Source organism: Beta vulgaris, chromosome 3 (assembly GCF_026745355.1).
Source record: "Beta vulgaris subsp. vulgaris cultivar EL10 chromosome 3, EL10.2, whole genome shotgun sequence".
Lineage (NCBI taxonomy): Eukaryota > Viridiplantae > Streptophyta > Magnoliopsida > Caryophyllales > Amaranthaceae > Beta > Beta vulgaris.
Window position 1 is genome coordinate 20,055,681 of NC_079204.1, and position 22,286 is coordinate 20,077,966.

At 34.6% G+C, this 22,286-nt stretch overlaps 1 protein-coding gene and 1 long non-coding RNA gene across 3 annotated transcripts; both read right to left on the reverse strand.

The window, feature by feature from the left end:
* Window positions 1-1,213: 1,213 nt before the first annotated feature.
* Window positions 1,214-3,968, reverse strand: LOC125496007 (uncharacterized). Its single transcript, XR_007272594.2, has 2 exons — window positions 1,755-3,968; window positions 1,214-1,443 (listed from the first exon to the last, which is right to left on the reverse strand). It is a non-coding gene; the product is annotated as an uncharacterized LOC125496007 (long non-coding RNA).
* A 2,446-nt stretch (window positions 3,969-6,414) lies between these two features.
* Window positions 6,415-17,125, reverse strand: LOC104906932 (aspartic proteinase). Of its 2 annotated transcripts, XM_010695763.4 has the most exons (14): window positions 16,677-17,122; window positions 13,873-14,239; window positions 13,721-13,781; window positions 13,383-13,477; window positions 13,187-13,299; window positions 11,385-11,556; window positions 11,251-11,290; window positions 10,600-10,664; window positions 10,406-10,519; window positions 10,236-10,306; window positions 10,001-10,148; window positions 9,801-9,920; window positions 6,864-6,952; window positions 6,415-6,764 (listed from the first exon to the last, which is right to left on the reverse strand). In XM_010695763.4, exons 2-14 carry the CDS (start codon window positions 14,209-14,211, stop codon window positions 6,680-6,682), a joined length of 1,512 nt encoding a protein of 503 aa, XP_010694065.2. In that variant the 5' UTR covers window positions 14,212-14,239; window positions 16,677-17,122; the 3' UTR covers window positions 6,415-6,679. The 2 variants fall into 2 exon arrangements, with proteins under 2 accessions (XP_010694065.2, XP_057249641.1); XM_057393658.1 differs by lacking the exon at window positions 10,406-10,519 and having other exon boundaries at window positions 16,677-17,125.
* Between the last annotated feature and the right edge of the window lie 5,161 nt (window positions 17,126-22,286).

Sequence of the window (22,286 nt, forward strand, 5' to 3'; positions counted from 1 at the left end):
GGTTTTAAACTTGGGAAGCTGCCATTTAAATACTTGGGGGTTCCAATTTCTTTATAAGAATCTCTACTAGTGATTGCATGGTGTTAGTTGAGAAGATGACCACAAGAATTAGAAGTTGGTGTAGTAGACATCTATCCTATTAGGGTAGATTGGTTTTAGTGAACTCAGTATTGATGAGCATTCATATCTAATGGGCACAAGTATTTATATTGCCTAAAAGAGTTTTGAATGAAGTTGAAAAGATGTGTCGAGCTTTCCTTTGGACTGGAGATTATTACAGTGGAAAAGGAGGTTACATTGCTTGGCCTAGACTGTGTATGCCAAAGCAGGCTGGTGGACTGGGGATCAGGCAAATTCAGGTATGGAATCAAGCTGCCATGGGCAGATATTCCTGGGCAATTAGCATTAAAAAAGATTCCTTATGGTTAAAATGGATTAATGAGGTGTATATGAAGCATGATAATTGGTGGGAGTATAAACCTCCTATGAGTAGCAGCTGGTACTGGAAAAAAGTTTGTGAGGTGAAGGATTGTATAAAAAAAATTTAACTGAGGAGCAGCTGAAACAGATGGGCACTTATTCAATTAAGGAGAACTATCATATGATGGTGGGTGAGGTGGAACATGTTCACTGGGATAAACTAGTCTGGAACAGAATGATGATTCCTAAGCATCATTTTGTAGCTTGGTTAGTTATGCATCAAAGGTTGCGGACTACTTACAGATTGCATAAGATGGGCATAAGTGAGAATGCTACTTGTCTTATATGTGAGCTCGAAGAGGAAACTCAAGACCATTTAATGTTTACATGTTGCTATAGTTCACAGCTACTGGTGCAGGTAAAATGTTGGCTTGGTTCAATGATATATCATGTCTGGTGGGTTAGGAACCAGGCGTATTGGCATCAATGTGTAATTAATGTACAAAGCTTGATGAATAGAATTCAGAAAAGTGTGATTAATAGAGCTTATAGTATAATGCCTCAGAAAATGCCTAGGAAAACTAGAGAATGGGTAAGAAATTTGTCATTGCAGATTTGTAATTAGATGCTTCCTATCTTGGCTTTGAGGGGGTCCTACCTAGTTGGTTTGCCTCATCCTTGGTATGGGTTTAGGTGTACTTGGTTTGGAGTTTGAAATATTACTTACTTACTGATTTAGCAAAAAAAAAAAAAAGATTTCCTTGATTGTTTAGCTGTAGGACACACCTGACAAATGGTGGTAAGCAAAGTAGCTGAAACATCACAAGATGGTTGAACAAATTTCAATCTATGAAAAGGTAAATGACCTAATCTCAAGTGATAAAGTTTAGCATCTTGCAAAACAGAATAATTAGGTTTATTACAGACAAGTGAAGTAGACTTTGTCAACTGTTGAACTTCAACATTGTATAAACCACACTTCAAATTACCAAGAAGAGTTGAGGGAGTTGTCTGAGAATGGTCCTGAACATAACAAGAATCAGCAGTAAAAATCAGTTCACATTTCAGATTTTTGCAAAGCTTATGCACAGATATCAAGTTGAACTGAAATCCAGGGACATGTAGCACATTATTAAGAATTATGCCATTACTTAAAGTAATAGAACCTGTGTGCATTATTTGGACTTTGCTTCCATCAGGAATGATAATGTAATTATCAATACCAGTCATAAAGGTGTAATTCGTGAACCAATCAAGGTGAGCACACATGTGGTATGTGGCTCCACTATCTAGCAACCAACTTGAAGTAAAACTAGATAATAAGCAGACTTTACCTGCTAGTAAGGCATGTCCAATTGTATCTCCTTCAATAGGTTGGGTGGAAGAAGAGTCAGGGACTTATTTCAGCGAACTCAGAAGGTGATTGTATTAATCTAAAATGATGGTGTTAGATCCTTCATTCATAGCATCATCAGTAGGATTGTGAGAAGTAGCAGTTGTTATTCTTCTATCTTTGTTAGCTTTAAAACCAGGTGGATAACCATGGATTTTAAAGCATCTCTCATAGCTGTGACCAGGTACCTTGCAATGAGTGCAATAGTAATTGGATCCTGGTCTCTTGTTACCTGAAACATTCTTGCTTTGGTTGTATGACTTTTGATAAGTTCCTTGTTGCTAAGGAGGCTTATAAAACTGTCTCTTATCAGCTAAGAAAGCTATAGATTCAGTTGAATTAGAAAGATTTGAAATCTCTTTGTGTCTCTCTTCCTGAGACACAACCTATATGCCTGAGACACATTTGGTAAAGGTTGCATCATTAACACATTTCCTCTCACAGTAGCAAATTGCTCATTTAGCTTCATAATAATTGCAAAAGCCTTTGCTCTTGTTGTCTCTGATAGATCTTCTTAGTAAGGTTACAAGAACACTGATTACAAGTGCATGTAGGAAGAGGATGTGCATCACTGCTGGCATCCCGTATAGTTTTGATGCTGGTGAAAAATTCTAAAACACTTTGTGAGCCTTGTGATATTTCTGCAAGTTGTTGTTCTAAAGAGTATACCTGAGCCATGGATGAATAGCCAAACCTCTCTTCCAAGTCTTTCCATATTTCTTTTGCAGTTTGAAGAAATAGTACACTCTTTGCAATTACTTCATCCAAGTTATACAACAGCCATGAACATACTAAGGTGTTACATGTTTTCCAAGCCTTATGCTCATCAGATTTTTCAGAAGGAGGTTCTTGAATATCACCAGTCACAAAACCTAGTTTATTTTTAGCTGAAATTAAGTGTTAAGATCATAGATCTTTTCCAGTTTGTGAATCCTACACCATTAAACTTGACAGAGACAAGATGTGCAGTGTTTGAATCAGAAGGATGGATATAGTATACACTAGTAGGATTTTGATTCAAAGGAAGCGTGTTTGATGAAGAATCTTCAGTTGAAGACATTTTGAAACAAGTAAAGAACATGTGAAAAACAAGTTCAGACAGATAAGAAGAAGAAGAGTTTTCAGAGAAATTTACTCAAACACTTTAGGTGCAATGAGGTAGAATTTTCTCAATTTTAGATAATCAAGCAAATGATTTCAAGATTTCAAAAGATCTTAAGGTGAAGAAGAATTGACAATCAATCAATAGGAACAAGAATTTCAACGAGATCTTAGCATTATTCTAGGGAGTTCAACTAGTTATAGAGAGAATTTTAGCAAGAATAAGCAATTCAACAAATTTTCAGCAACAATTTTGCAAAATTTGAACAAGTATTCAATAGATTTCTGGAGAGTTTTCAGAAATTTTCAGAAGAATTGCAACAACACAACAAACAAATTTAATCAACTCAAGAAGAATTCAATCAGAATTTTAGATTCAAAGATACCTCAATAATTTTGCAAAGAAATTGATTGTATGAAGAATTTTCAGTGATGCTATGATAAGAACAGATGCTGAACTTAAACATCTAAGATTTCTAGAACAAAATCGTAGTGATTCTTGCTCTGATACCATGATATTTTCATAAATGTAATCAAACTTTAAAGAGAATTCAAAGAAGGAAGAATCAGAGAGAAAGTTTTTTTATTAGATCATCAAATGAATCTGAGAAGGTACAGGAGTATTGATAGACTGCTCATAATATTAATTACAAGAAAAAGAGAGAGAGAGATAACTTAGTTACAACTAACTAGTTGTAGAATAACAAACTCATGTAACTGATTTTAGCTGAGCTGGCAGGTATATCAATATAGGAGCAGTAGCTTCAATAATGTACAACAGACAGAACTGTTTCTAAAGCCATTTTTCTTTCCAGAGACTAGCAGGTGCAATGAGAGACAAATATTGAATGCAATGTATTGTGTTTGATGGGTTATAAATTAATGGTGAATGACCAGCAAGCTTTACCCCTTAAAAATATAGAGCAAGTATCGACAGCTTCTTTAAAAGTCATATATCCATAATATAATTATGATAATGTAATCAAAGAGCATATCCTAGAAGTATTGGCATGATTTACGTCTATTAAGATGGAACATAATTAAATTAATCTTCCTAGTTAATGAGCATGATTTGCAGATCATGATTAAAGCTTATTATATGCTGTAAATTATTATAGGGCAGTGAAAATGTATATTCAGGAAATAAAATAGACGAGATTTTCTTGTAGTCAAAAATCACTTTTCAATTATATTTGAAGAAAACATCTTTATAAATTTTTATAATACAGAGAGATGGTAAGAGAGAAAGAGGTATACTAGATAGTAGACTAAATAATATTTGGTTGGTTGATATATGGTGTAATCAGTACAGATTTACAATATGAATACTATGCCAAGTAGTATTCTAATAGTATGATATCCACACATCTTGAAAGTGAAGACAAAAGAATTAAGCCCTATTTGGCAATTAAAGATTAGATGTCAGCACTTAGATGTTTGAATTAGTTGTTAGCGATTAGTTGATTGTTTTAGTTGGTTTAACTAGTATTAGGTGTTTGTGTGGAAGTGCTTGATAGACAGTTGTTAGTTGATTGGTACTTTATTAGGTGAAATGGCCAATAATAATATTAGAATAATTTATTGGTAAAAAATAGTAAATTTGACCAACTTTAGGAAATATTAGCATATTTTTGTAACATGTATCATCAAACGGTTTAAGATTTAAGTAACATCATCGATATACAAGTCAATCTCATGGAGACTAAATTAGAATTAGGTTAATTCTCCTGAGGTAGTTCTTAAATTGGATAAAAGTCTACTGATCTCCAAATATTCTCTTTAGCATAATTACAGACTTTCTCTTGCTACTTGCTGACTACCTAGCATTAATGCTATGTAAGGGCCTGTTCCCTTCGGCATAAAACTGAACTGAACTGAACTTATCGGAGCTGAACTGAACTGAACTGAACTTATCAGAGCTGAACTGAACTGAACTGAACTTATCAGAGCTGAACTGAACTGAACTGAACTGAACTGAACTGAACTGAACTGAATTGAACTGAATTGAATTAAATTACATTGAAATAAATTGAATGTAATAAATATATAATTAATATTTTAAACAATAATAATATGAATATTAAGTAATAATTATTATGATAAGTAATAATAATGAATAATAATAATAGTAGTATTTTGAATATTTTAAAATGATAGTTATAAATAAATAACATTAATAATCATAAATTAATAATAATAATTAATGATAATAATGATAATTAATAATAATTATTTTATATTATTTGTATTAATATATTAATATTTGACGATGATATATAATAACAATAATATCTAAGAAGTAAATTAATATTATTATTTTAATAATTAGATTTAATAATATAAAAATATTTAGTAATAAAAATAATGATTGGGTTGGACCGCGAAAATTACATCATAAACCGTCTTGACGCGATTTGATTGGTTTATGGGCTAAAAAAAGTGGGTTTATTTGTGCTTTGACCTAAACCATGTTCCTCCTAATAATAATAGTAATAATAATTAGTAAAGCTATAATAAAAAATATATATAGATTCAACAATAATAATAATACTTAATAGTAATGATATATATTTAAATAATAATAATAATAATTAGTAAAATAAATTATACCAACATAATAATAATAATAATAATATTTAACAAAATGGTTATAAAAAGAATAGAGCTGAACTGAACTGAACTGAACTGAACTTATTGGAGCTGAACTGAACTGAACTGAATTGAAAATAAGCTGGGGAGAACAGGCCCTAATTATATCGCCTTTACTCACAAATAGTAATGTGTTAGTATGTAAGAATTTCCTCTCAATTTTCATACGAGGAACTTTGCTTAACGAATTGTGAAAGATTACCCAACTTGCTTAAGATATTTTTGTGCTCGGCATCGCCTCAAGTTCAACTCGACAACTCCTTTATTAGACAAGCGAGTTTATCAGTGAGGTAAGGATATTGTTCAAAAAAAAAAAGTAACATAAATTTTAAACACTTCAAAAAAAAAAACCTTAAACAGCTGTACAAATTTCTAAATATATTCAGTTGGTTTTGTAAGAGACTGCCTAATTTTAACTTAAAATTAGGCACGGTCCAAGCTCAATATTAAGAAAAGAACATGTCACCTTTTTTAATATAGCGACTAGTTTAATCTATTTATGGACCAGGTCAATCTATTTCGTGATCAGTTTAATCTAGTCAATAATGATATTCTTTAATCCATTCAGTGACTAGTTTAATCCATTTACTGATAGTTTAATACATTCGGTAAAACTATCGAGTTATTTTTTTAAAATTATCTGTTGTAGTTCAATAATCAAGAAAAAAAGGAAGGAGAAGAGAAGGGATGACTACTATTGTGTTAGATTAGAGTAAAATGGAATAGGCTTGTTAGAAAAATTCAATATTGGAATTGTCTAATTTTATGTTAAAATTAAACCGCCTATTTTAATAATTTATGATATATATTAAATGAATTTTTTAATTAAAAACAAATTAGCTTTAAGTACATTTAAACAAAAAAATTGAATTGTTCATAACCATATATAAACATGTTCATGAACTTATACAGGAATGTATATGTGATAAGTTCATGCTTATTATCAAATGAGCTTTAGAACTTGTACAAACTTGACTCATATATTAAATAAGGGAATCTTAGCCGAACTCAAATGAGCTGCTAATTGAGCTTTCAAAGTTGTATTACAAACTACATCAACAAACTCTTGGTGAAACTTTTATAGGAGTACAAAATATGGATGAACAGCAGATGGTATTAAGCAGCTTTGGCGAATCCTACTTGGAGATTCCCAAAGTCGAAGATTGTGTGATAAGCTCCCAAGAAGATGTTACCAAGAATCCTAGCAAAAACAAAAAACGACGAAACCATTATAAGACCACCAAATTTATGGAAGCATACATTGAACTGGAGACTTAAAATTATGATAATGGTAACTTACCAAAGTGGCCCTTGTGGAGGAGGCACTTCCATAGCAACAATCCCAGAAAAACACACATTTGAACAACCTTCTTTTACTTTAAGGATGTACTGTACCATGTAAAAGCAAAAACTCACTATAAGCTTCATGTTGAGACTTCAGAGCAACGAAAAATTACTATCGAACAAAAAAAAATCAAGGAGATTGCAGTAATGGATGCCGTAAATTTTACCTTTTTAGGACAGCCATAAAAGATATTAATAATATAAAACAAACTATGAACAAGATATGCACACACAAAAAGCCTGGTGGCTAAACTGAGCTGTTCCTACAGAACTTCATGGGCCAACCTAAAATATGGAGAGCAATCTTCTTCCTTGGTGGGTGGACCTCAAGCCCCAAGCGAAGACTGAAGAGGGCTCACCGGTGCGAGCCAAATGGAACCTTTCCAGCTGACCCAAACAGAGGTGAGTGGGTGACTCTCACTATAGAGCAGATTGAATGAGTGAAGGGATGGAGGTAACCTTTTAGGAAGAGAAGTCTATAGAAAAATTGTAGCTGTGTCTCATCTATGCAGTTACTATAGCAGATCAAAGAGGAAAACTGAAACATAGACTTGGAATTTCAGGTCAACTAAACTGCTTAGATATGACATATGTATCCCATGATCTGTCATTGGTGTAGCACTAAAAAGCTAATAGTAAATACCATGACAATGTACAGACTGATGAACTGATGCACCATTCGGTTTGGAGGAAATTATATGTTCACTTCAAACATTCTAATTCACAAGCATTAGAAATGTGTGAGAATAGTTTTGGAAGAACATAAATAATTTCTCCATATATATATAAGGATACCCTCCGCTTGAGGGGAACTCGTAATGCGTCGTTCATAAGGATAGAAAGAAGGTGAGCTTTCAACACTCAAACTTGTTAAGTAGAAGTTTGATATCTTTCGTGATATTAGCTATTTGTCATGGAGGAGCCCATAGACCTTTCGTGTTGACGACCACAAGGTTATTGACATCAATAATACTCCCTCCGTCCCAAAATATAATTTCCATTTCCATTTTGGGTGTCCCAAAATATAGTTCCCATTTCCATATTTAGTTCCACATTTTTCTGTAATTTGTCTAGAAAAAAAGTGTCCCTTCATTTATTTGCTTCTTGAATTTTGTTTTTCCCTTTGTTTATTCAACCAAAATGTTACAATTAATGCTCTTTCACCAATTACTCTTCATTCTCTCTCCTAAAATCATCTTTTCTCGTACAAAATTTATTTAAATAATCAAAAAATCTTTAATATACCTCTTAGATTCTACTTGCATAAATTACAGTTAAAAAAGGAAAATGGAAACTATATTTTGGGACGGAGGGAGTAAGTATTTTTGATGTTATGTTGAATAGCAAGGAGTATTCCCGGGTGAAGAGCAGAAGCTTCAGCAATGAATGTTGTAAGTAGAACTAAGGTTGAAAGCATGGATGTGGATTAGGTCACCCAAGTGAGTTGGATGTGGATGATAATTCCAGCTGCCGCAAAAGAATCTCGAATGGAACCATCGAATTTGAGTTTATAGGAGTTAATGGGAGGCGACTCCAAAGCAACTAGGTTTATGGATGGTGAGGCGGAAATGGAAGGCAGCTGCGCCCCGTGAAGGGAGAGCCAGAATTTTGATAAAAATCAATTGGAGTGCGGTTTGCGACATTCATGATGGACAAATCGAGCCCTGTGAAGGATTTTGCAGGCGTTCCATCTTTAGTGATTGAAAATAATGGAATTTTTTTTTTCCAAAGACTCCAAATAAGGAATATATATTTTGATGCAGTCTTTTTATTTTTAATGCTCTAAACAATGGTACTGCTTATACATTGGCTTGTAACTAATTTATGGTATCCATAAGATCCCATAACGATCTAGTAGTAGGGCGAGCGAGAAAAAGATGGTCTAGAGTTTGAAACTCATTACATAGAGCACAAAGATTGATAGGGATGATTCTGCCTTTTGTAGAGGGTGTCTCTTACTCCCAAGGTCTTACGACAGATTTGCCACAGGAATATTTGGAGTTTCAACAGGATATCAATTTTCCATATCCAGCGAAAGGGCCACAGTGGTGTGGTGTGGTGTGGTGCTAGTGCTAAGTTGTAAGCGAGCCAGGTGCCTGACTTCATTCAGAATTGACCATTAGGAGTAGGTCCTCAAATGAGCATATCTTTCACCTCGTTAGAGGAGCCGAATTCCTTTGATTTTGACACAATAAGAGAGGAGAGAATGTTCATAAGACTAGAATATCCCAGGAATGGTCCGGAAGAACAAAATTAAAGATAGTAAGGCCGAGGTTGAGCCGAGTGTGGTTCATTTCTAATTGGTCTATCATATTTTCATTTGTGACCCAATTATCCAGCCAGAATATAATAGTTTTGCCATGTCCTATCTTTCATCGGATCTCTTTACTCTATCTGCGCAAGAATTTTCCCCCACATAGGGGAGTCTTGATTGAGGGGGTGTAATCAAAGAAAGATATTTATTTTTCCTTGACGAGCTTAGCCCAGAAGGATTGAGAGAGCAAGCCCCAACCTAGTTTGGCTAAAAGCCTTGTTTAAAGGTAAGATCTTTTGAAGGCCTAGGCCTCCCCGAGCTTTGGGTTGGCAAATTTTGTTCCAAGGAATAAGGAGGTTGTTTTTATCTTTGCTTTGTCTCCAAGAGAATTGTCTATGAAGGGTATCAATTGATTCGCATATGTCACTGAGGAGGGAAGATGAACAGGCATAAGCCGACAGGGCTTATTTTCCTCAATAATTTTCCTTGTTAGATCTTTCACCTCTCACCATATTTTGGGTTCAAAATATTTTCAAGTACAAAGATCATAAAACAACCATTCTTGTATAGCGAATTAAATTAACACAATTAGCCATTTCAGAAATCAAACATATTTTAGAAACCAGCAAAGAGACTTGCCTGCTCTGGCATGAGAGGAAAGGCTTGGTCCCCAATGTTGAATGAAATAGGTGGCATGTCTCCAATTTTCTCGCAGTCAACGAACAATTTTTGCCCGGGATTTGGAATTTCCTCACACAGCTTGAGCATGGAAACTAAAATCAGTTGCGAATGCACAGATTTATCAAGACAACTAAGGTGCAATGGCACTAATATGTTACCTTATTCATATATTTGAATATATTTCCCTTTGCTTTCCTTTCTTTTATTTGCACTTGTACCCAGATTACTGCCATCTCACAGAAACCACAAAATGATGTGTTTGACTCTTCCTCGAATTTTCCATTAAAAAATGTTCCATTTTTTCCACTGCATGAGTTCCAGGGACTTGGTTAATATTCGATATTGGCATTAACACAATGGATCCCAAAAGGTGACACAAGGCAAGAGACTAACCTCATATGCCCTGAGGATGAGTTATTATATATGCACAAGCCGATGTCTGAACAAATTTTTTCTGGTTCTAACTGGAAACAAGTAAAAGTATGAAATCTAAGCTTCTCAAATAGATATGAAAGAAGTTACCAGAGACCAAGAATGAAATGCAAATTAACACTGAGCCAGACCCCTGATATTAGACGATCCCATATTCGGGTCCCATACTTCGAAACAACAGTTTTACATTTCAAACTGACTATTCCTTCTGCTCCAATGGCATGGTGAATTCTATCCACAGCCATCTGACACAGATAGTAACTGGTTAAGATCTGCCCATGTCAATATCAGTGCAGTCAAGAAAATATAGTTTCAGGATGCATACTGCTGGACCAGCAAGTAGTGAGGTCCCAGAATCAAGAATAGCAGCACAGCCATCCAAACATAGACCTGTAAAATTATAAGGGATTTCCATAATTACATAGATCAGGTGAAACTTGGAAGAACATAATTCTAAAAGAATATAGCAGCCTTGATCACTACCCCTTCTCTAGAACTGACTACATCAAACTCAGCTACCCATGTCAGACACGGATGCATGTCTAAGTGTCCGACTCATATACTTTCCAAAAAGAATTCCATATTATTGGCCCAACATAAAGTGTCCAAATATCAATATCCATGGACGAGTGTCGAGGATCCCACATGGAAAATTGAGATGAAATGAATAATCCAAGTAGCTAGAGAATTTTTAAACTCCCTATGTCCATTAACAAACTTAACATTTCTATTTCAAGTGAAATCAATAATTATAAAAATATATTTATTCTTTACTTTTCTCCCTTCATTCAATCAAATTCTTTTACTATCTCTTAAAAAAATTCATCTCCATATCAACCATCTTTACATATCTTTGCAATTCTATGAAGCACATAACATATATTGCTAATTGTGCAGATAATCACTCTATCTTAACTTTGCAATTGTATGAAACAAATAACATATATATTGCCAATTGTGCTGATAATCACTGTACCTGTTGAGCAGCTTCCTATGTGAAGATCCTTTACTTCTATCTGGAAAGACATTAGCAAGAACATGGTTCAAGATTCATAAAGAAAGAAGCACGAAAACAAGGTATAAAACTTCATAACCTAAAGCTTTAGAGACCTGCCAGTAACCATTATCAGCCACTGAAACATAAGTATGATCGCCCTGATGATGTCTCCAGTCGGTTCCACCGAAAACAATTTCACCACCAAGCTCTTTATCTTCTGGGTCCTGATTCAGCCAGAGAGAAAAGATTTGCCTGCTAAAAAGTCCCTGCTGCACCATATTGTACCTAGTATGGAGACAGATCGTTTCACCCATTAACCATGTATCAATGCCATATAAAAGGAAGCAAATAATATGTTCAACGGGGGTAGGCACCATCAGAAGTTCGAAAATCCATTTTAGCATTTATGTGCATCATATCAATGTAGAATACTAGGAGATGCATTCTACACCTTCTACCAATCAGCTAATTGATTTCTCTAATAAGCTCTCAAGTAGTTTAAGTACTTGTTCTAAGTGAACAATTTGCTTCTCTCTGGTTTAACTTAAAGTAGGCAAAACCTAATACGACATAACCTGACACGAAACAACACAAGAAAAGTAGGCTTGGGTCAGGGGTCCTCATTAACTTCAATCATTGGATGAAAACCATTACAATCTATATAATCAAATGAGATAGGTTCCAATTGGAGTTTTCAACCCTGAAAAAATAAGCTCAACCTGTTTAATTAAATGGATTTATTGTATTAATTCATATGAGCAGCTATCCAATCTAACCATACATTAAACTGCCTATTTGTTAACTCTCTAAATTTTAATAGGAGCAGCAGCACGAGTAGCAGTAGCAACAACAGCAAGTCAACAACTATATTATCAGGGAGAAGAACCAGAAAATTATATTGGAAAGGGGGGGAGGGGGTGATCAATTTATCCAATCTCATCAAATTTTCGGTTATCATTGATATTTTCAGGAAAAAAAAGAAGTTGAAGTTTGGTATGGTTAATGGCTATTGACGCCCACCCAGTCCCTTGATGTTCTGAACCTGAACATTATCCAGAGCCTCTAAAGGAGCTCAAATTGAGCATGACAGGAGTTGATACTCAGCCTTACCCATGCAATAACTGAGATGCTTTTTCAAGTGACCTCTAAATTTATATGGATAATGCTATACTTTTCTAATGTTTAGACAGCAAAAAAGAGTACGTCTTATTGCTAATTATGGATACATGATTACGTTCTTTTTCTTAATATCCGTCGACTTAACCGTGTAATTACATGATTCTCTACAAGATAACAATAAAATAGGGGAGCAAGTCGCCCATGTCTGGAAGAATGTGATAAAGATTTTTTCCGTTTACACAGTCTTTATCATCTAAATTTTAGACATTTTGCATTTGATATACAATAGCAATAACTTCTACCACTTCACAATTAATAAAAATAACTCATGTGTTTTAAGTTAGTGTTGTTTTTAGTCCATTATAATCCAAACATCAAAGTAACAAGCACTGAAAATGGACATGAATTTCAAAGATAGAAGAAGTGGTGCATTTGATGTTCTAAATTCTTTTCAAATAAAAAATACTAGATGGACATTATTTAGAAACAAGAAAATTAGTTGAAATTGTAAGTGAGATGGGTTTTGTTTGAGTATTGGGTGCTGATCTGTCTCTCTTTCTGAACCGAATCCATCTCATACTTGCCTTAAGTTTAAATTAAGTGTTTGCCAAACCCGTTCAATTTTCACACGAACACAAATCTGAAATCACCAGATTCATTTTCCAGTTCTAGTTAAACTATTAAACTTGAAGTATGATAGAAGCATACGAACTTAAATGTAAACTAGACATAACTAGGATGACAGAAGTTCAATAAGGAGAGGAAAAAGTACATACAGAATGTAAGAGATATGTACCATAGTGGCGGAACATCCCCAACAGACATATCCTGGAATCCTAAACCAACTATCCCATCATAGTCCATAAGTATGAGATCTAAAGATCTTTCAATCTCTGCTTCAACAAACACCTGAGAGACATGTGATAGTTGATATAAAGAAACATTTGAAATTTGTGGTTAGCTACGGAAACGAAAAATGAGAAACAACAAACCTGATCTTTGACAAGAAGACCACCAACTTTAACATTATCTTGGCTAAAGAATCCCGAAATAAATCCAGAACCATGAGGAATCTTGCAAAGTTTGCCTGTTGAAATAGATTCAGCATCTTAGCCTACTAGTTAAAAGCTTTCAACAGCTTATAACCTATTGATGGAGGGCTATTTGTTCAAAACAAACTTATGAAGTTATCCTGAGTTGTAACCTTCCAAGTTGTCCTCTAGTTCAAAGTAGTACCCCGCAACAATAAATTGTAAGTTAGCTGATAAATGCATCACCAAATACACAGAAAAAAAAAAAAGCTGGATTCAAGAACATGAGTAAAATTTACCAATCTTGGTGTATGTCGTCGACAGCTTTGACCTGTAACTGTTATGAAAGTAGCAAGCAATCTGCTCATAGTTACAAGTGAATAATTACCACTCTGCAGCAAAACCAAGCACAAAATATAAGGTGCTTATATTATATATAGCACAAACTCACCGAAAAGAAGCATGTAGATGATGGAACCCAAAGGTTTGAGCTACCAGTATCAAAGACCACATTGAACTTTTGGGGAGGGGTGCCAATGCCAATCTCCCCATAATATTGAATATTCATAAAATTTTTCAAATAAACAATGGCAGAATTTAGATCCTTATGATCACGTTTAACATTAAAGCCTTTAGCAGTAACTCTCGTCAAGTCTAATGGCCGCTTCTTTAGCTCTATTCGTGTCCACACATCAGCGCTTGCAACCATAGAAGATGACAAAGTCCATGAACAAAACCATACAACCAAGATCATACGAGTTCTGCTTCCCATCCTCTCTGTATACTCCATTCTTTACCAAACGAGTAACAATCTGGAACTGGGTAGGGAAAAGAAAACATTTAAGCATGTCCACAGCATTTGGAAGATCAAGTGATAAAAAGAGCATCAAACAACATTTCAGCAGATTTATAGTACTATTGTAAGATTTCAACTTCAACAGCTTTGACATACATAAAGTCTCATATAGGTAACATTTTCCACCAAGTTCTTCCTCCTCATGCATCTTTGAAATCCTCAAATTATCCTTTACAGTAATTTTTTTCATTGACATTAATCCCTAATAAAACACAAAAAGAAATATAGTAGAGTGCTATGTTTGATTATTTTTAATCCACACATTTTAACTTTTCCACTTGCTAACGGAAAATTTTGACCACGAACATCTTTATGTATCAATAAGTCAAAATTATAAAATTTAATTTCCCAATATAATAATGTTTTTTCTTATGCATAAATCACAAATAACAATCAAAGTAAAGTATGTCGATAATTCAAAAGTATAAAGTGTGTAGATTAAAAGAAATGGAAGGAGTATCAGTTTTTGCTTTCCCACGTTTCCTATGCATTTCATTTCTCATTTCCATTTCAATAAAGCATAATTTGACAATATCTTACTGAATATATCCTTTCTCAAGACTAGCTAGTCACCTTTTTACTTAAGCATTGCAAAACAGGTACATTGATGACAAATCTAACAATCGATATAAAAAGTGAAACTCTTAAAAGGCATAGGGAGTGCCAGATGAGCATGCTTCACCACAAATAAATTTGAAATTGAAAGAACAAAGAAGAATAGATTTTGATAAGACTAATAAAATTAGAACATAAAGTATAATGTTGTTTTCTATTGAGGGGTATATGAAAGTGTAATGCATGTTTAAGTTAACGGCTCGGTTTGGAGAAGCATTTTATCTACCTTAAATGATAAGGTGCTAACATATTTTAGGTGCTAAAATGATTAAGAGTGTTTAGGGAGCGCCTAAAATAAAATTTCAGGGGGCTAAAATGACTTAAATGATAAGTTAAAAATTTACCTTTTCAAAATCAGGTGACTGAAATTTTGGAGAATCTTTCCAAAATTTTGGCAACAACTAATTTTGCTAAAATAATTTATCAACTTAATCAACTAATTTCGCCAAACAGTTAAACTAATTAATTCCTTATCAGTTTCAGCTTTATCTTATCAGTTTCAGTTAACTTATCAGTTTCAGTTTATTTTCAGCTAGTAATGTCAAACAGAGCCGTTAAAAACAATTTCCAAAAAGCTACCTAAGTACATAATCTTTATATGACTAAAAAGAAGACCAAATATGCTTTGGCACGACATTCATACAGTAGTAGGAATTGGGGTCGGCTCAAGTGGTAAGCTTTCCCATCTTCCCTAATAAAGTCTAGGGTTCAATTCCTACCCCAAGCATTGAGATTAGGGGTCTGGGGCTTGGGGTGTATGGTTGTAGTGGGAGGCAACTAGAGGATTTCTTCTTACCTATTTAGAAAAATATCTATACAATAGCATATACTTACATTCAATATTTATTTTATATAGTATCTTTAAACTTAGAATAACTATAAAGAAGTTATTGTATAAGTATGAATCTAATGCTTCAAATATAAATTACAATGTGATATATATCACTATAATACAATCATAATTTTCTAGGTTCACTAATATAACATCAATTACATATGATATGAAAGACATAATCATGTATACATGTATATAAACAAGAATTATCTGAACGGAACAATAATGTCACACTCACACATCTTACTTTTAGCAGGTGTGTGGATTTGGAAGCTAGTACTCTATGAAACAAGGAGTATTAGCATATACCTCTTTCGTTTTTTTATACATGCTACATAGAGAAAGTGGTGGGTTTTTAAGAAAGGTAGAGAGAGAAAGTAGGGGACCATCACTTTTTGAATAAAAAACATTTATGAAGGAAAAAGTATGGGTATTTACCGTATTTTAGAGGAGAGGGTGGAAGACCACCAACTTTTTAATAGTATTTTAAGATCTTTATAGTGAAAAGAAATCCATTTATAATATGTAGCATCTATTAATCTATTATGACATTAACATTTAAGAAAAAATATAACATCTACAAAAAGATGGAGGAAGTACTACCTATATTTTTTTTCATCCATACAATTTGACTTTTTGCCAAGAAAAGCTTTGAGCACTAATATAATTAAGGATGACAAGTAAACATTATAAAAAGAAATCATAGTTTGATAGGTTTATGTTAAGACGAATCTAATAAAATTCTACATAATTATAATATTGATGTATAAATCACAAACGATTGTTAAAGTGAAATGTGTTGATAGTTTCAAAATACAAACTGTATAGATTAGTAGCTCACTCAAATTTATTGAAAATATGGTACCTAAGACATAACACATACAAAAAAGAAGATCTAGGAATAATTAGAGTGTAAAAATAAAGGAAAAGATGGGAGTTTATTTCATACCTTGAGGCTTGAGCCACAAGCTAAAGCAGGGAAAGTAGAGCTTGAAAGTTGAGAGTTGAGAGGTGAAAACCCAACAACTTTTATACTGTGAACTAGACTCAACAGGTTTCTATTTTGTTGTGTTTCTGATAAAGTAACAAATGCAGCCAATAATTCATTTTCAGAATATATCAAATTAGCGAAATCACCAAGCAATTTCCTGAAGAGGAAGGGTCTATCTGAAGACAACACTATCAAAAACAAAACTCCAAAGAAGAATTTGTAAAGTAATCATCTGGGTTTCAAGTGTTGGTTTCACTGGTCAGTGTGAATGTGTGATAGTTCAGATTCTCTCTCCTCGTATTTTATGGCGTCTTCCATGGTTGTACACTGCAGGAGCGGACGCCAGCTTCAAATTGACAAATTTAGCAAAACATATTTTTTCCCTTGTCTCAAATTCGAAATTTTCCTATTCTTTTTTTTTTTTTTTGACGGGTTTCCTGTTCATTTTTTTTTTTCAGAAAAATACACCACTTAACTACATAATTGGTATATACAGCAAAAAAAAAAAAAAAAAAAAAAATTAAATACATCTAAAAGAAGACTAACCTACTCCTCAAGGAAGGGTCATGATATACTAAACATGAGAGGAGAATCATTCATAACAAATGACCCTCTTATAGGGGGTCATCTATGATAAATGACCCCCTACAGGAGGGTCATCTATGATAAATGACCTCCTTATAGGGGAATCATATAGGACAATTCGAAAAAGAAAAAAATTGATCTCCTACTATAGTTTGATAGACAATAAATTTGAAATTACACAATTAAATACTCATCGAAATGCTGTTATTATTTTTATTGTTATTCGAAAAAAAAATGATCAGCTAATATTGTACTACGATATGGTTTGTTGGTAATCTTACATACTATTTAATATTATAATGGGTAGTTAGGTACAGCAAATAAATAAGAAGTTATAAAAGCATCTTATGTTTCTTTTAACTACTTCCTCCGTTTACACATTTTTTTGCATCAACTCTAATGCACAATTTGGGTAGGAGAGAGGTAAAGAAGAAAAAACGAGAGGGTCACATGTGATTGGAGAGAGATAGTGAAAAAGGAACAAAAGTGTTGCAAGTAATTAATTATACCCTTTTAGAAAAGTGTTGCAAGTAAAAAAAACAGATTAAGTATAAAAAAAAGTTAAAATTAACCATGATTAAATTCTATAAAATATTAAACGATTTTTTCACCAAATACCCCTGACAAAAAAATTTATTCACCAAATACCCCAAATTTTTAAAAAAATGACAAATAATGTCCTTAATGACTTACGGCGGTTAATAACTGTGTTAGTCATTAGTGTTAATTAACCCTAAAAAACTCTAATTAACCTAAAAATCCTAAAAACCTAACTAACATAACCCCCTCTCTCTCTCCCCTGACCCACCACCATCCAACAACCCCAGCCCCACCAACTACAAGCCCCCTCCCCACCACCCCAGCAGACCCCATCCCCTCCTCCACCTCTCATCAGCCCCGCCAGTCCCTTCCCCTCCCCTGGCAGCCAGCATCCCCACCCCTGCGCGCCTTACCCTCGCAACCCTAACCCCCACCCCTCCCTCACCCCCGTGCGCCTAACCCTCGCAACCCTAACTCCCACCCCTCCCCCACCCTCGCGCCCCCCTTTTATTTTGGCACCACTAACCCCACCCTCAAAGAAACTTACTGCAATCTCTGGAGATGGAAATGCGACGGTAGTTGCAATTTTGGGTGATTAAATGCGACGGTGGGCTGCAAGGGTTAGGCGCGCGGGGATGGGGAAGGGTGTTGGGCTGTCGTGGATTAGGCCTGCCTGAGGGGGGGGTTGCGGGGGTTGGGGCTTCGGGGGATGGGGGAGAAGGGTCTGCTGGGTGCAGGGGGATTGGGGGTCTGCTGGGGTGGTGCGGGGAGGGTGAGTTCTGTTGGGGTGGTGGTGCCGTGGTGGGCTGGGGGTGGTGGGGTTGTTAGGGGGGTGGGGGTGGTAGGTTGGGGGAGAGAGAGGGTTAGGGTTAGTTATGGTTAATTAGGTTGACTTAGGGTTATTTAGGTTGACTTAGGATAAATTAGGTTGACTTAGGGGCTAATTAGGTTGACTTAGGGCAAACTTATAAATAAACACCAACGGAGACTAACGTCCGTCAACTTTTGGGGTATCTGCTGAATATTTTTAAAAGTTAGGAGTATCTGGTGAATTTTGAAAAAAGTTGGGGTATTTGGTGAATAAATTTTTTTGTCAGGGATGTTTAGTGAAATAACCGAATATTAAATGTTGTATTTAGCCCTTTTTTTATGTTGTATGTAGAGCACTATTCATAAAAATCAAATCGGAATTTACGAAAGGCATAGCCTCACAGGACAATTCTTCAATCCACACCTTCATTTCACTATAATTGTTGCTAACATGAGCAAGGTTATGAGCAACTTTATTTCCTATTAATCTCTATTATATAAGTGAAGGGGGAGGCATGGTGTCTTCCTATTAAATGACTATAATACCCTTAATTTTTAATTACATCAATTTTGTTTAAAATTTTGAAATAACAATGGGTAATCAATCAATTATTTTCCATTTTTAAAAACTAGAATTAGAATAATTTAAAACTTTAGGTTTAAAAAATGGAAAGACAAAAAAGTTTACAAAAAAACAAAGATAACAAATTCATTTAAAAATATCAAAATCTTCCATCAAAAGGAAAAATTGTCAAAATAAACAATCAGCAATATACTTCCACAACATTATAGTCATATAAAGAAATAATCATTTTAATGGGTTTATATAATTTAATTTCTATGTAAGTCAATTCATAGAGGATAATAAGATTATATCAAGATAATGTACTACATTTGAAGTTTTAGCTATACTATCGATGATAGATAATAAGAGTTAGAATTAAAAATAGTTCACAAGTAAATCAAAATTAAAAAGAAGACACAAGAAAAGCACAAAGATATGAAGGTAATCTTTGAAATTATGAAGAACATAAATTTGAATCAAATTTTGGATTAAAAAAAATAGGAAATAAATTATCTTTTTTTATTTGATTTTCACGAATAAATAAAGATGAATATATTTGCAATTATGAACTAAATTGCTCTCTCTCTCTCTCTCTCTTATCTCTAAAACCCTAGAATCCCCTACCCCTTCTTCATCAATTAGGGGACGCTTTGGATGATTTCATCCACGGTAAACCCATTTTCTCCTTTTATTTTTTATTTTTTAGTTCCTTTTTCTTATTTTGTTGAATAATTCAGTATCTCAAGTAGCTAGCACATCTATTCCCTCTTCGAGCCAACTGTTCACTTCCTTTAACAAGCGAGTCAACTTCGTTGACCACCTACTACATTCTTTCAGAACCTTAGATTCCCTGAAAGCAAAGGTGTGGAATAGAGCTAATGTCGGGTAAGTGAACGGAATGCTGTTGGCATGTTCGAGCTAAGCAAGCAAGTAAACTACTTCTCTTCGTTGCGTAGGCGAAGTGAGTTGGCTCTTTCGAGCTAGGGCCAAGCTGGAGTTCTTGTTCGAGTGAGCGGGTAAGCAAGGTAGCTTTAGTTTAGAAAAGGAAAGAGCCTAGTCGTAGAAGGTCAAAGGAGAGATGCCGATAAGCAAGATAGAACTTCAAAGTTATGGGTTTCAGATAGGGGACGACTCTATTCCTACGAAACAAGGCGGAGGGATTAGACACTGACGCCTACCGGTCGGGCACGAAGGAAGAAAGGAGGAGGGGTATTTAAAATATATATTTAGATGAGAATCTCTCTTTGTGATGAAATCGACTCTCGCTTCTCACCCGACCAAGGAGCGCGAGTAGGCTAGCGAGCACAATTCTAAGAGAGGTTTGTCTCCTGAGGCCGACTCGTAGCACCACTGTCGCAGCACTCTACTTGGAGTTAAGAAGCCGATTTTCCCATATGTGAGTATGGTTTTTTTTAGGTATGAGAAATTTTTCTCATTGGTTAACGTTCGAGACTCAACATGAAGGTACCAGAATCTCGGATGCGGTTAACATGGCTCAATCAAGAATGCTCTTCACAAACTATGTCATAATGATAGACTTCCTCGCCAATAGCTGCTTGATTAAGCAAATACAAGGGAGTTGCGCTGTATTGCTCGATATGATTCATTGTAGTTTTTTTGAAGACGAATTTGATTTAAACTTGTTTAATTGTATCTTGTTTTTCTTTAATATATATTGTAGATGCCGTTTGGACTTTGGTCTTCAATTAATGAAATTTCTCTTTCTAAAAAAAACTAAGTTGCTAATGAAATTAGATAAACTTGACAAAATATAGGTGATTATACAATATTCTTATGGATTACTATGTTTTAATTAGAAGTGCATGCTTTCTTTAACTACTTTGGTTCCATTCTATTCAACTTATTTTTGCTTATCTGAATTTATCTGAACTGAACTAAACTTATTTTTGCTTAAAATAACTTCTAATATGTTAAACAAAACAAAGCCTTTATTGAAAAAAACTTTCAACTTAAACTACTATAATGAGTTGTCGCTGCATGTATTACGTGCATGCAAAAGTAGCTACTCGACATTACGAAATATCACAATGAAAAATTATCACTGCACGCATCGCATGCTTAGAAAGCTAGTCACATTATATGTGAAGTCGGTATGTCACTAACATATCACAATGGTGTATTCTATAATATTGGGAAAATTATGAATATTTTAGCAATTTCCCAACATAAAGGGGTGTCACTCTTGGGTTGTGACTATTTGTAATAAAAATGTCATGAATTTATAGACTTAAAAGTTGTTTAATGTATAAGCATGATTTTTCCGAGACAAAAGTTGTATTTTTATAATATTCTTATACATAGATATACCTTTTTTTAGAAGGAAAGAAAACTAGGCTACACCATAATAGTGGGAAAACCTAACTCATCCTTGCGAATGATAAGAGAGAGCCCTGGAGGAAACACCGCAGAGAATAGCCATGGTTGGTGAATTTTCCCCCAATTCGCTAAAAGGTTCGTTGCTTGATTCGCTTCCCTGTAGCAGTGATTGGCAGAAAATGTGTCCAGCTTCTTGGCATCTTGAACTGCGTCATCAATAAGATTAGAAATTTCCCAAGGAATACTCCACTCTCTCCTAATTGAATTAATTACCACCATGTATCGAATTAAAAATATCCCCTGCCTCCCCTGCCCGAAAGAGCGAGGGAGTCCTGCCTCTCAGTTCACCTCCTGCATCCCTTACTTCAAGTTTTCTTATACCAAGGGAAATCATTGTCTTAATTCCAAAATAAAAACCCATTGCTTCCGCCATTAGTATAGACCAAAGAGGGGATAAAGCTTATCCCCAACTGTCAGTGGATTGCCCAGGTGGTCCCTTATGATGAACTCGAAGTAGCAGTGCTCCGAGCGGAATTTAAGCCATCGAAGTTTAGTTTTGCCAAACCTTCAGTGGGATCCAATGGATCAATCAGGGAGGGGGAAAGATGTGGTGAGCCCTTCCGGCACATCCCCTACCACTGAGTCAACACTAACATTGTTAAACCATGCTTCACAATAGTTAATTATTATTATTGAGGCGTTTTTGACATTTATTTATTCTTCATTGAAGC

Excerpts from the sequence above, each read along its gene's own strand:
- LOC104906932 (XM_010695763.4), bottom strand. The coding sequence starts at position 14,211 with ATGGAGTATACAGAGAGGATGGGAAGCAGAACTCGTATGATCTTGGTT. Across the intron at positions 13,782-13,872 it reads CATCTACATGCTTCTTTTCG|ATTGCTTGCTACTTTCATAA; the intron begins GTGAGTTTGTGC and ends AACTATGAGCAG. Across the intron at positions 11,291-11,384 it reads CTGATAATGGTTACTGGCAG|ATAGAAGTAAAGGATCTTCA; the intron begins GTCTCTAAAGCT and ends ATGTCTTTCCAG.